The sequence below is a fragment of the Apteryx mantelli genome, chromosome 7, assembly GCF_036417845.1.
Source record: "Apteryx mantelli isolate bAptMan1 chromosome 7, bAptMan1.hap1, whole genome shotgun sequence".
NCBI classification, from domain to species: Eukaryota; Metazoa; Chordata; class Aves; order Apterygiformes; family Apterygidae; genus Apteryx; species Apteryx mantelli.
In genome coordinates this window covers 29,603,992-29,618,324 of record NC_089984.1, presented here as the reverse complement: position 1 = coordinate 29,618,324, position 14,333 = coordinate 29,603,992, and the positions used below count along the sequence as shown (strand labels likewise).

Here is a 14,333-nt window from a genome sequence, read left to right as displayed (position 1 = left end):
GGCCGGCTCCCGGCGTGCCCCTGGCCGCGAAGACTTCTGGGCCTTGTAGTTTTTCTAATGCGGTCAGGCCCTTGCCGGCAGCGCGGCCGGGGACTCCATTTCCCGTGGGCCTGCGAGCGGCGCATGCGCTGCCCCGGCAGCGGGGCGAGGTGGAGGGGGGGACGCGGGGAAGCGCAGGTTCCTGTCTGCGCTGGCTGCGGCCTGGCACTGAGGGAAGGGGCGGCCTCGGCCCCTGCCCCGGCGCCGGCCTTGGCCCCGGCCCTGGCGGCGGCGGCGGCGCAGGACTATGGACCCGGCCGAGGCCGTGCTGCAGGAGAAGGCCCTGAAGTTCATGGTGAGGGGCCGCGGCGGCCGGGGGTTGTGGGGGCACCTGCGCGGTGGGGGGGGGAGGGGCGCGGGGTGAGGTGGGGGAGGGGAAGGGCCCCGGGGGGGTCGGGCCGGGGGGGCCTCGCTGGCGCTGGGGTGAAGCAGGGAGAGGCGGCTGTGGCGAGGGGGTGAAATGCGGGGGGCTGGGGGGGGGGCTGGTGCGGGGTGCGCAGGCGGGGGGGCTGCAGGTGCCGCCTGGGAGCGGGAGAAGTTCAAACCGGGCTGGGGGGGGGGTGCTTGTATCTACTGGATTTCTCCTTTTATTTGTGTACTTGAGCCTCCCCTTCTGTAGTGCGCACCAGCCAGCTGCGATGCTGGTGTTGGTTTTCCTTCCCCTCTGCTCCCAGAGCTGTATGTATGGCTACTTTAATCCTGCGCCTTCTCCCGCTGCCTATCACTGATAACACATGTTAAGAGCATTTATATTGTCTAGGGTTGTGAGTGGGCCTTTGGCATGGAAAATACCCTTGGGGTGTTTGCATTCAAGAGACCCTTCAAACCTGGCTAGCTCACTCCAGGTTTGAGGCATGATGCGCTTAAGTTAAAACATTCTTTCATTTTTTTTAAAAAATCATTTATTGATGTTTCCGAATGTTTTGGCTAGAAACAATAAGATTTGGAAATGAAAACAAACTGATGCCAATTGAATTGACTGTTAATTTTAGGTGCCCCAAACTGTCCTTTCTGTAAGGATATTGTTTGAATGACTGGCAACGCTTGCTAAAAGTTTATTTTGGATTAATGCTTTCTGTGGCACAGAATTAAATCTAAGCTCATTAAGAAGAAGCAATTCTATGAAATCTTCAGAGCATATGCCCAAAATGAAATTGAGGAAACACTAGTTGCAAATTTTAATTATTAATTGCTCTTTGAAACACTTGCTTGGCTTCTGGCTTTTAATCTTGTAGAACTTGTTTCTCTTGACACTTTTTAACGCTTTTGTTAGTTTTCTTAAAGTTTGTCAGATTTATAGAGTCTCAGGTCAATGAAGTGGGGAAAATGCTATGAATACCTAAACAGGCGAGATAGCAGTTAATAAATTATCATCTCAGTTGTGTGATTGGCTGAAGGAGTGTCCCAGGTCCTGTTGTACTTGCATTTGGTCGATCTTGGTAATTGCAACCTGTATCTAGATAGATAGTGAGTTTCATATCCTGAAAAGTTTCTGCTGAAAAGTTTCCATCTTGCACCGAAGAACACTGTAAACATATTATGCTGACATCTCATATGCTGCTTTTTTCCACTCCCTGTGCAAAGATTCCCATCCAAAGGTTTATTCCAGGCACTTGAAATCCTCTGTAAGATTGGGCTTGGCTACCTGAAGGAATTCCCGTCCATCTTGCAGCTGGCCATGTTCCACTCAAACAATAAAACTCCCTGGCACTAGGGAGAGACCTGAGTGTGAGAGAGAGCAGCTTACAGGAGCTGCGTCTGTTAAGAGCACTAGATAAAGGGAAGAATGATCAAGGGTCAGGCTGCACTGGGAGCTAAAAGCTAAACCAAGTTCTTCAATGTTTTATTAAAAAAAATCTCATATGCAAAACACATCTAAAAAGCACAGTGGAACATATAGCCTCCCTCTGTTCCTTCCCAACTGTTTAGGCATTTTTGTTTTGTTTACAGGTTGACAGGAGAGTGAGAAAGCCTTTTGTTTAACGCATTTGAAGCTTTTGCTTTCACACATGTTTATATAGTATATAACTCTGACTTTAGTTATGTTGACAAAGTAAAGTTTTTAATCGGACATCGTGAGGTCTTTCAGTCGTCTCCCTTTGCAGTTCATGGAGGTGTGGCACAAGTAGGTTGTTTCGATATGTAGGATTGTATTAATTGTAAGTATCAGCTTGGCTGTGCTGGAACGCCTCTTGTTGTGTCTGTCTTTTAACACTCAGAAAGTCTTTAGGTACTGCAGTAATAGCATTGATACAATTATCTACATGGATTGGCTAGTGCATCCTCTCAACTAATGCTGAATCATTCACAATGTATTATCCTGTTCATCCAAGTGTGTGGTACGCTTCATGTATTGTTTTCTTATTAGATGGGTCACAGTTTGGGTTGAAGTGGGCTATGCTATTAATTATTGATTTTTTTTTTTCTCTGTGACTTTCCCGAGTGCCAAGATATTTCATCATAGTTATTATTCAGATATCCCTTGTAGGGATGAGACTTGCTATCTCTCCAGCTTTGGATGGTTTTGTTTTTGATACAGATTTCAGCTCAATTTCATTTCATGTTGAAAGCAGCCTCGTAGGTGGTAGTATTTTTGTCCTTCTCTAGAAAAATATTACTTTTTCCACTTGAAAATATCTGTGCATAATTTTTGGTAGTGACTTTGAGCTGCTCTCTTGAATCACAAGATATCAGGTGAGACAGACCTGTTTTGTTTTGTTTTTTAATGTCTAACACTAACAGAAAATGTCATGTTGAAATTTTGTTCTATGTTAATCTTATGTATGAAATAGATGCTTTTAAGAAAATCATGTTTTTACTTCTTGTTTCAGAATCAAGACTATATGTGACACTTTGAAAGACAAATCGAACTGTTTTTTCTGTGTGCTCATGTATATTTTGGCTCCCCCTTTTTGGTGGGAGAAAAGAAGTCTTGTTCTTCCTGGCTGGTATTGGCCGGATTACCTGCCAGTGAAATGATATTACATTAGCTAATATTCACTATCAGTTTCTGTAGCTACCCGTGTTTAGATGCAATACATATAATCTAATACTTTCAGGTTTAAGTAATTTATTTAACTATACTTGCCTATTCAAGTTACCTCTGCATTTTAAGAAGGCCACATTAAACTGCTGTGTAGTAGTATTGTGCAATACTAAGCAACTTCTCACCGGTGATGACTGTATTTACTGGTGCATGAGTGTTTTCAATCATGTAGTCTATACGTCATCTTGCAAAGTTTCTTCTGAACTAAAGCCAGTTTATAGACTTAGAATATGGTTTGTGAATTATATATTCCAGTGTTCTGCAACTATACCAAGGATTTTGCTAGGGTGGAATCTATGCAAGTTCATCTTGCCCCCTTTTTATGTTTTTAAAATACTGCAGATAAAATTACACTCTTCATAAAATATAGTTTTTAAGAGACTGATGCACAAGCTAGAAGGAGAAACAAATATGCCCATTAGTTTGAAAAAAAAAAAAATTCTTGCCTGAGAGAGCTCTGTTTTTATTCTTTCAAGAATATGGGATTTTTGTTGTCATAACCATTTACAAAAGTACCAGGAATGAGGCGCTCAATAAGTAACTTCCGTATTTGAATAAACTGTTTAAAAATGTAGATACAGTATTTAAAGCATGAGTGCAATAGGCTCAACTGAGACTTTGATTAAATGTCATATAAACTAAACTACATATGCCTGCATAGAATAGTAGAAGTAGCTCCAAATGGTTCCGTTAAGTGTACGAATGTTCTGATGATTATCTTTTTAATTAAAATGAGAAATCTTTGTTTAAAGTGGCATTCCTTTTTTATGGCCTGTTACAGTCTCTGTAACAATCATTTCTTAAGTCTGAACGTTTTTAATTCCAGGAATCCATTTATATAAAACTATGTTTAGACTTAATTAAGGAATGATTCTTACAAAGCTTGTAAATAGCCAGGAAAAAAGGGACAGAAAATAAAACCGACATTCACACTTAACAAAACGATTGTTACAAGGTATGTAATATGCTATAAAAATACAATAAAGCCCTTTTTATAAGAGTTCATATTTTTTGTTCCTCATTTTGAAAGGTATTTAAGAAAAATATCAAAGCTCTATGAAGCAACATCTGTTTTCTTGAATGGACTAGTGACAACTTCTGTTGTATTAAATTAGCAGTGCTCGGATCTGTACCTGACCGATTTGTAATCCTATGTACGATGGTTTGGCAGGCAGTAACTTGACGTATACTGAAGTTTCACTTTCTTTCTCAGTTTTTTTTGAATGAACCAGTTGGCAGTACTTCATTTTCTTCCCTGGGTTGTGAATAAGATGATGTTGACATTAGCATTCTTCCTGTGAGTGTCTTTTTCCACTTCACCCCCAAATTAATGTTATCTTTTTCTGGGGAGAAGTGATTCTAGGAGGTCCTGATGGCCTTGCAGTTTCACAGGAGAACCAAAACACTGTTTTTTAAGATGCATCTGCTTTTGTTTTTTTTAAACAAGAGAAAACCCTGAAGTTCCTTAACTGGTATTCTCATGTTTGCAATAACTTCCACATAACTGTCAGGTAATATATCAAGGAATAGACATAATTGAAGGCTGAAGGGCTGAATCTCTGAATTTTTTTTTTCTTCTGCTTATGGGAAAGGATAGACAAAAGCTTATACTGCAAAGAAGTCCTGTTTGCACTGAACTTGTATAATTTATGGTGTCAGTAGGGTTGTCTTTTAACGATCTTGTACTTAGTAGCCTTTGTTTTAAAACTCTGCTTTGAGAACCTTATAATCTTCCTTATAGCATATTTGTGTTGTGGTCATTTTGGGAAAGGGTATCTAAAGCCAAGGAAGCATGGAAGTAATGACAATAATTTTGTAAAACAGCTGGGGTAGCAGAGATTTGCCTGTTAAAAGCAGGACTTGCAACCCCATATTTGAATATTAAGCATAGTCTTTCTCTCTAATACTACTGAAATAACATCCTCTTAGTCTGAGGGCTTGTTGGAACTAGTATGTCTGAAAAAAATGTTGATTTCTTTATTTTCTTCCCAAATATCTTTCTTTGTATTGTAGATTTTTCTGCAGTTGGTGCAGGCCTTAGGTACTTCAGTAACTTCACCCTCGCTTTTCTGGTAATGTTTCATTTCAGCCACTTTGCTCCATTAAATGTATGCAATTAGAAAAGCAAATGGCAAATTTGCTATCACATCACTAAAGTATTTAGTTTCACAGACTTAAAAAGCAGAATTTGTTGCACCATGCTCTCCCCACTATTATATATACTATAAACATCAGAGAGAATAGGCTGACCTTAATATTTGCTTCCCAGACTAAATCGCCGCCTTGCAGCAGTTATTTCCCACTGAATAAAAAGTTTAATTTCACGCCCTGATTAGTGCTAGTATGTGCAGGTGGATATTTATTTTATGCAGCTAAACTAATCTGCCTTGGCAAATTATTTGCCAGTCAGCAGAGCTATAATTCCTCATGAGTATTTGGTACTAAATTATAGTTCTCATTAGTAAGATAAAGCAGACTGTTCTAACCACAACATTTGGTTAGGCAAAGGTTTTCCCAAATAATTTTTTTTACAAGATTGGCAATATGGACAGTGGCCTCAACATTCTCAGTATGCCATAGCGATGTGCAAAGGTAATAAAGTTTTCAAAAAAAAAAAGAAAATTATTCTGTAGCTCTGTATTATATCTAGAGAGTTGATAGGGAATGTACAACGTTCAGAGATTGCCTAAGAGGTGCCTAATGAAGAAAAGACCGAAACAGTGGTCTTTAGAGCATTTCTGGTGGCCTACCAAGCTCTGATTTCTGGACAGTAAATGAAATGAAAAAATAAAGCTATGTTGTTTTCCCATTGTTTATTTTCAGTGTGAGCAGTTACTGAGCTAGTCAAAAGAGAGATCTGATACTTGAAACTAAATCACAGAAGAAGCTTTGTGGTCCAGTCTCATTTAAAAAGCACTTCATACTATAAAAACATTTAAAGCGGGGATCAGAAAGTATTTCCTGAGGTACAAACGTCGACTGGATGAGTTTGTCAGCTGGATGTGTTCATCCACTGTTTTGTTTTTCTTAGGTGTTACTATGCTGATAATTTGCTTATATCATAAAACTTGTTAACGCCAAGTACTTATTTTCTATTACGAGGAAAGTCATGTATACCTTGAAACTATAAACTTCCTTTAAGAGTTGAGTGAAGGGGCTCCACTGTGGTTTTTTTCATCTGTATGGATGCATTTCATTGTCATAGTCATGTTCTCAGTGATCACTACAACTATTTTTAAAGTATAAATGACCACTTATAAAACCAGGAAGCTTAGCAACTTGATTTTCTTGTATTAAAATTTTCATGATAAATCCAACATTCGTGGCTGGAATAAGCTATTGCTGTTTCCTTACTTTCTTGTCTGCTTCCATTGTGTCATCTCTAGCCTCCATGTGGGCTGGTGAGATTTGTGTAACATTTAACCAGTCTGAGTGGCAAACTTACTAGTGTTTCTAATGCCTTGTATTTTCTTCAGTCTTCCTCATTTCTTCTTTCCTACAATTCAGGACATACTCAACAGGGCATATTATTTATATATTTTAAGTGCTTATGCAAGGCAGAACGCAGTATTTGTTTAGCTGAGGAAACTGATGTAAAAGAAAATGACTTGTAGCATAATGGAGTCCGGTGGCTGCAGCTCAACAGTAAATGTTAAAATATAATTAATAAGCAATCAAACATGAAGCTGCTCTCTTGACATGATGCCAGTTAGTGCTGAAAAACTTCTTGGTCCCTCAGAAATATTTAAGAATCAGACAACTTGAGAGTTTTATTAAATATGCCCTGCTTATTGAGCAATAATACTTTCTAATGTCTCTTTATCTGAGGTTTTTGAGGAACCCTAGTGGTGGAAAAATGTTGCCCCTACTTTGCAGAAGAGGAAGCTGAAGCTTAGAAATTTGCCTAGGGTCATGAACTGGAGTGATTTGTGTAGGCTCATATGGTAATCCAATAATAGAAGAATAAAAAAGCCTTGTCCTTCTAACAATGTTTTGGTTAATTTTACAAGTGGCTAACCACCTGTTAAGATGGTTTTATCATTTTATCATTAAACAAAATTAATTTAAAAAATGGCTTGAAACTGTCTGTTTTTAATGGGATCTGAATATTCTTAGTTTTAATCTGCCTCATGAGGCTTGTCTTTCTTCTGGCAAGTACAATGTTACATCATTAAAATATCATCCCCTACTGAGAGAGAAATCGGTCCCATTCACTAAATGGAAATGATGAAACAATGACAAGTATTTCTAAAAACTGCATTAAAATTCATTTTTTTCTTTCATCTGCAAGTTCCATGGTTCCATTAACCAAGGGTACTCAGTCTGTTTGAAGCTATATGTGTGTAGCCAAATCTGTTAGTCGTTATGGCAGAAGGGATGGCAAGCTGCAATGAAGACTTTCAGTTTTAATTCATTTCACTTTTCCGTAGTGATTTTGCTCTGAAACAAAAGATTGATCATAAACTTGCGCTCTCTAGCTGCTTCTAGTCCTCCTCTGCACTAAGAATTGAAAAACATCTAATTTAATTTTTTTCCCCCACTTCTGGAACAGGGTCTGCACGTTCATCTTTGAGAGGAGCAGGAAGGAGAGAATCAGGAAGAATGGGAAAGCTTGGAGAGTGGTCCTTTACTTCCATCCTTCGTGAGGGAAGGACAGAAGCGTTTATAGTCTGAGCAGGAGCCCTGCAACCTCTTGGCAGAGTCCGCTGGATTAACCAGTTTGGACTAGCAGAAACAAAGAGCCTTCGTGCTGGTTTCATTTCCTTCAACCCATGATAAGAAAGGAGAAAGGTACAGGGCCATACTTTGAATGAATGAAGTTCATAATGCCAATTGTACGTTAGTGTACCCATAGTAAGTGCGCTTCTAATTGTAGTCTAGGCACCTCATCTTCTCAGGAGCACCTGAAGCAAAACAGATTTAAAGGGGAAAGGGGATTTGAGAGATAGCAATCAGTCCAGAACTCTGGTGTGGTTTTCCTGTCAGCTGGCTTTGTGCCCATACGTGGATTCCCTTGGTTTGCTTCTAGGAGTCCTATCTTCTGATGCCTCCAGCTGAGGACATAGTTATTGTTACAGATTGTGAGGCCTTTCAAATACAGAATGGTGGATTAAATACTTGGGAGAAAAGTGATGGCTACCTTTGCTAGGATTCAAAGCAGGGCTTGACTTCCCTTTCTAGTCAGACTGCAGTCTTTTGAAGTTTCCAGACTTGCCCATTTAGCAGCCCAAACTGTCTCTAGTTGTTTCAGAGAAAAATGGTCCAGCATGAGGGAAAGTCCATCGTACAATATGGTTATTCTCCCTCCCCGCATACCTAATGTGTAATTTATTGTGAGAGTAATGCAGAATGGAACAGTGTTTATGTGGGAGTTGCTTCTAGTTTATGGATAGTTGGCCTCAAATTTTCTCTCATAGGAGAGTGCTGGTGATTGTCCAGAGGGGTTGTTCATTGGATCTGCTCAGTGCCCTTACTTCTTATGTGCCAAAACTCTCAACAGAATTGGGAAATGCAGTCAGCTATCATTCATCTCCTGCAAATTAGGACAATGAGAAGTGGGTGTAGTCTCAAGAAACCATGGATCAATCTTGTTGTAGAAGATGCATCTTGGAAGCCTCTCAAGTTTTCTGAAGAACTCCAGACTTAATAATGGTAACACCCTCTTCAAATGTGACAGAAGGTGCTTTCCATTGCTAATGGATTTGAAAGTACAAAAATCTACATTCTCTGTTCATTTTTTGTAACTATTTTTACTTTTCTGCCTTTTGACTTGGATGGCTTCAGTGTAGTGTGTTGCTCTTGTCACAGCTGTTGCTTATTAAAAAAAAAGTATAAATGTCTTGAAAGTTTTCTACTGGCAAGAAGATATTCATATATATCCGTATCTCATTGACCATAAAATAAGACTGTATTCAGAGACAAAACAGTAAGAACCCTTCAGGGAGAGGAAGGGTCTCCACATAGGATTGAAACAGGTATCACAGAGCATTGGTTCTTGTCCCCTATACTCCATAGTCTATTTTGCAAGCTATTCATATGAGTTCTTAGAAGTGAGGAGGATTTTCTTTGCTACATTGTTGCAGGGCTACTCCAAATTTTATTTCTTTGATAGCTAGAATCCTCTTCATATTTCCAGCTTAACTTTATTTATGGCTAACTTATTCTCATTTGTTTTTGTGCCAATGTTGTCCTTGAGTTTAAACTGCTCTCTTGTTTCCCTGTGTTCGTCCCCTGGATATATTTGTGGCAAGCAGTCTTAGCTCCCCCTCAGCTGAATCTGGCGAGGCTAAACAAGTTTGGCATTTTTTTCCTTTTTCTTTCCCTCACAACAGGGGTTTCCCAAAACTTTTAATCATACTAATAGACCTTTTTGAACAGCTGCAGAATTGTATTGATCTACCTTGATCATGAGTGACAACAACTACACAGAATATTCTAGATAAAGTTTTATTGGTTCCTTGTACAAAAGCATTAATGCTAATCTCTCTCTCCTGGGAGTATTTCACTCGATACATTCTAGAGTAGAATTTGACTTCCTCATGGCTGCAGCTTACTGGGGAACCATCATAACCTGGTGAATAATGTTCCCTGTGCCTGTCTTCTCAGCTGTTGAGTCTCTAGTTTATAACAGAAATAATGTTACTTTGTAATTTATGGACATACTGTTTTGATTCTGTTACTGGAGTCTTCAAGATACTGTGTCCTTCTACATATTTATGACAGCTCTTTCTTTGGCAAATTTCATTAGCACATTGATAATTCTTGTTTTGTTGCTATTAATGAGAATATTTTAATGTTAATTCCAAGATTAATAATGAATTTCAACGAGGATCAATCTCTTCACAGCTTGATGGTTCCCTTTTCAGAATAACCTGTGATCCTCTACCGTTTTTAGTTTCTTATCCTCCTTACAATTTCAGTATTAATCCTAATCCTCTCCGTTTTAACTGGTAACTTCCTACATGTCGTCTGTCAAATGCTTAACTACTTCTAATTTGTCTGGACTTCAGTGATCTTCTTAGAGAAGAAGATTGGGTTAGTCTAGCACTAATTCTAATTTGTTCTAAATCGGGAGTAGATTTACTTAGGCCTCCCATGGTGACTATTTCATTTTGCAATAGATATCAGTACTCAGTCTCGGTAGGTTACCTGAGATATAGGATATACTGTTTTCTTTGATCGGATGGCAAGTCGCTTCCGTAACATTTTAGACTCCTTCTGGCTACTCTTCTTGCAGTTATGTGTTCTGCACAGGCATAATGTCAGACTGCCCATTAGGTATCTTCAGTTACTTCTGTTGTCCCTGCTTTGTTCTTATGCCTTAATCCTTCCTCCAAGATGGTACAACTTCTTTGGTCTTCCTTGTTTTAAGGAGGAGTTTCCTGTAGTCAAGCCAGGCAAAGGAGCATTTACATCTGTGGAGTGGAGAACTGCCATAGAGCTGAATTCGGTACAGGGCATTTAGACAGATCAGGAAAGGAAATTTAATGTATCCTGGTAAGTACTCAGGGCAATTATCTATGGATTCCAAGCTTTCTTGCACTAGGTGAATAGATCCCACACAGTAAGTGTTGTACAGTGCTTTGTGAGGGAGATGAATTGCGATAAAATGGCCATTCCTGCAAGAAGGAAGTCTTCCCCCCCCCCTTTTGGCCACTCTATTGAACAGAGGAAAATTTTTGGTTTGAGTGCTGTATATTCAGAGCATGAGAGCTCACTGGCTTAAGACAAAATGTCATGGTTGAGTGCTGGAGTCTGACCTTGGAAGCATTTCCATTTCTTTAGAAAACATGGTATTCCTCTTACAAACTTGTCTGCTTTAATGCATGAACTGCAAGTTGCTTTCCAGGATAGTTGACACAGATCTATAACCCATCTCTTCTGCTTGCCTTTTTTCCTCCTACCTGGAATTCAGCAGGAGATCAGGAAAGTGAAAGTTAGCACTAGAGGTTCTTCTGCTAGTTAAGGAGATCATGGTTTTCCAGGGATCTTAATTTTGTTCACCTTGGCTTCATTTTTTTCTTAAACACAGAATTTTCTATTCCCTGTGTTCTGAGTCTCGGTGAAAAATAGTATCCAGGATGAGTTTTCTGGCTTTTGTGTGGACTTATGTAAGAGGCAAGATATTTTAAAAAATATCAGCTTTATTTTGCTAGTATCTAGACAAACTTCCACCTGTGACTTTATACATAAGGCTTGCACTGTGTATGCTGCTGTTCTTGTTGGATACTTACCTTGCAGAAGTTCAGACAGTAGCATGAGAAATGTAGCTTTTCTTCACTGTAGATCTTGCAGTCTTGAAGGAAGTTGAATATAGTCTTGAATTTCAGATTTAAAAAGTGAAGTGGCTGTGAAATCAAGAATGCTTATACTCATGGGCCCAAAGAGGATCTCTTTACACTGTGATAGTAAGCATGTCCTCAGAACTTGCTGCTACTTTGTCTTAAGATTAATAGCGTCATCACAGATCTCCATTTGGTTTTGAATGCTGTAGCTTAGTATTCCTGTGAGCCCCTAAGAAGGTATCCAGGTGTTTTGTGTTACTAAAGTAGTTTTCCTGATAGCTGCTCCTTTTGCAAGGTATGAAAGCTTATATCTTTTTATCTGTTGAGGAATATAAATACACATTCTCCAATGAGAGTTGCTTTTGAGCAGATCCTGTTGAGCATACTCCAGATTAACTTGCTAAAGAACTAGAGTAGTTATGCTCACATAAACATCAAAATTTGTTATTTTGATATGGTGTATTCATTAAGTTTCCAAGCAGAGTCAAAGGCTACTGCTTAAGAGTGCTAAGTCCCTTTGAAAGAGTTTGTATCAAATTGTGCGATCTTGCAGTCAGTCAGTTTGTTTTTTTTCTTCTCCAAAATCTAACAAATGGTGCACTTAAATATTGGCAGTTAATGTTTTCGGTATCAGAAAGTTCACGCTTTTTTCTCCTAATAATAAAGATTTTGAAATCCTGTGTGTGGTTTTGTTGAATTGGAGTCCACAGATCTACCTGTGCCTTATTTTGAGTACTTCTTTGGACAGTAGAATATGGTATCTGTTTGGGTCTTGAAGTTGTATGTTCTGTAGTAGGAATTCAATTTATTGCTGTAATGCATACAAACTCATTAACAAGTTCTAGGCCACAGGGGATATTTCCCTTTGCTATGGAAGCCATCTCAACTGGATGATCTTCAGTGCAGCTGGCCGTGTCCTCTCATGTCAGGAGCTGACAGATCTAATTCTGCCTTTGTAGCTGAGAGCCTGTTAGTTAATGGCATTGTGAATACTGTAACTCAGAGGTAATCTTCAGTGTATTAAAATGCATTTTCCTATTCTTGGTATTTATCAAATAAGGTGTTATATCTAATGAATGCAGTGTTATCTTCAAATAAATACTCATATGTAGAGTATAACTTAAAAGGAATGAAAATATAAGTAGCTTCACAGTTGCTTTGTAATGACAGAGAGAAATGGCTTTAGCTTGCCTGTTTGAATGGTATGTGATGGAAACCCAGGGTGAATGTCCTCTCCAAGGGAAGAGGAAGCATTATGGTTTAAATGATCAGATTCATAAAATCCTTAGTACATATATATTTCATATGGATCTCATTTTTCGCCCCGTTTCTTGCATCTTACATGAAAGCAGATAAAATAGAGAAGCAGCAGTACTGCCTTGCAAGTACCATAGTAGGTTTCACTTTATAATTATCCTGCTCTGACATATTTATCCTTTCTTGTGGAAGTGGAGATGCAGATATTTAAGAACCCTTCTTGCACAAAAAAGCCCAATTTCCGCTCAGTACTTAATTAGCACTTGTTTATGACACGGCGTCTGATTTGATTTTCAAAACAAATTGCACAGTAAAGAGGCTGATATTTAAACTGTATAGTAACCACAGCTCCAGCTGTGACTCAAATATTGTAAGCCTTCAGGGGTTGTGTTTAGGCTTAGAAAATAGGAACTCAGGCCTGTAATTAAATGTCCTCTAAAAAATCAGCCTTTTGTAGGGAAGGAATGAGGGTACCACTGAATTTTAAATGACTGACTTGTTCTCAGAAATCATTGTAGTATTCTAGGTCTTGCTATGGACTGCACAAATCAAATGGGTTAAAAATGGAAGAGTAGATTACTTAACTTTTTTTTTTAAGGGTTGCAGGAGAAAAAAGGTGAGCAAAATAAGTTATTCTGGCCCATGGGATTATAAACGATTACAATCACAGAATGGTTGAGGTTGGAAGGGACCTCTGGAGATTGTCTAAGTCCAACCCCCCTGCTCAAGCAGGGTCACCTAGAGCACGTTGCACACAATCTTTATATATAGATAGTGGTATACGTTCTGTGGGCATAAAGAAATACTAAAGAGAAAGTAGGCATTTCATACAGGGTAAAATTGCATTTCAGAACTATGAGTAGATCTCTGGTTATGGAATAAGTCATCTGTGGTGTTGGAAGACTCCTTTTTAGAGCAAGTTTTCAATAATAAACTTGAATGACTTAGAAAAGGAAGTAGTCAGGGTGGTATTACAAATTAGTTACATGGATTAGGCTGGGAAATATCCACAAAATGGCATGATAGAAGTTGGCAGTTAGAGCACTTTCCAAGTTACTTTTTGAGAAAGGCAAATACAATGCTGGTTATTGGAAAAAGAGGAAAATTACCCTAGCAGTCTAACTTCTAATCATGTAAAATGCTGAAGCAGATGTTAAGAGAAAATATTACTCTTATGGATGATATTGCAACCATGAGCATAAACAGTGTGTGTTCATAAAAATACAAAAAAATGAGTAGATCTTGCTGGGCAATTAATTGTATTGTTGATAGAATTGCCTTGAATGGATCATAATCATGAAAGATTTGAGTGTTGATTGACAAAATAGTACTACTTTCAAACGAGATAAATGTCTCTGTCCCAGGTCTTTAAAAGCTGTATATATTGGGGGGGGGGGAGGGGAGGGAGTTAATTTTATGTGTGTGTGGTTGTTTTTTTTTTGTTTGTTTGTTTTATGTCAAGCACATATGGGTTCCTCTTCAGTCACCTGTAGTTGCATGTCTGCTGTCATTGGGACACCAAAATTTGGAAAGGTTTGACCAGATGTCCTTATCTAATTGCTTGTCTGTGCAGAAGGAGACATTCTTAGGAAGAACCACACAAATCCAAAATTCAGGAGATTGGTTGTAAAATCAAGTTTTGCCAATGGCGAATCCATATGAATTAAATGCTCTTGAGTCAGAGCTCAGAGGTTTTCATTAAGTGA

The 14,333-nt window shown here is 38.9% G+C and overlaps 1 protein-coding gene and 1 long non-coding RNA gene across 7 annotated transcripts in view; both read left to right on the top strand.

The window, feature by feature from the left end:
• Positions 1 to 212: 212 nt before the first annotated feature.
• The window catches only part of BTRC (beta-transducin repeat containing E3 ubiquitin protein ligase), a 119,576-nt gene continuing 105,455 nt past the window's right edge, over positions 213 to 14,333 (top strand). For all 6 annotated transcript variants that reach the window (XM_067300164.1, XM_067300163.1, XM_067300162.1 and 3 more), the window contains exon 1: positions 213 to 334. In XM_067300164.1, the coding sequence (XP_067156265.1) occupies positions 287 to 334 (48 nt within the window). In that variant the 5' untranslated portion in view covers positions 213 to 286. The remainder of the gene's footprint in view (positions 335 to 14,333) is intronic.
• Positions 7,760 to 12,489, top strand: LOC136992470 (uncharacterized). Its single transcript, XR_010884741.1, has 2 exons — positions 7,760 to 7,876; positions 8,503 to 12,489. It is a non-coding gene; the product is annotated as an uncharacterized lncRNA (long non-coding RNA).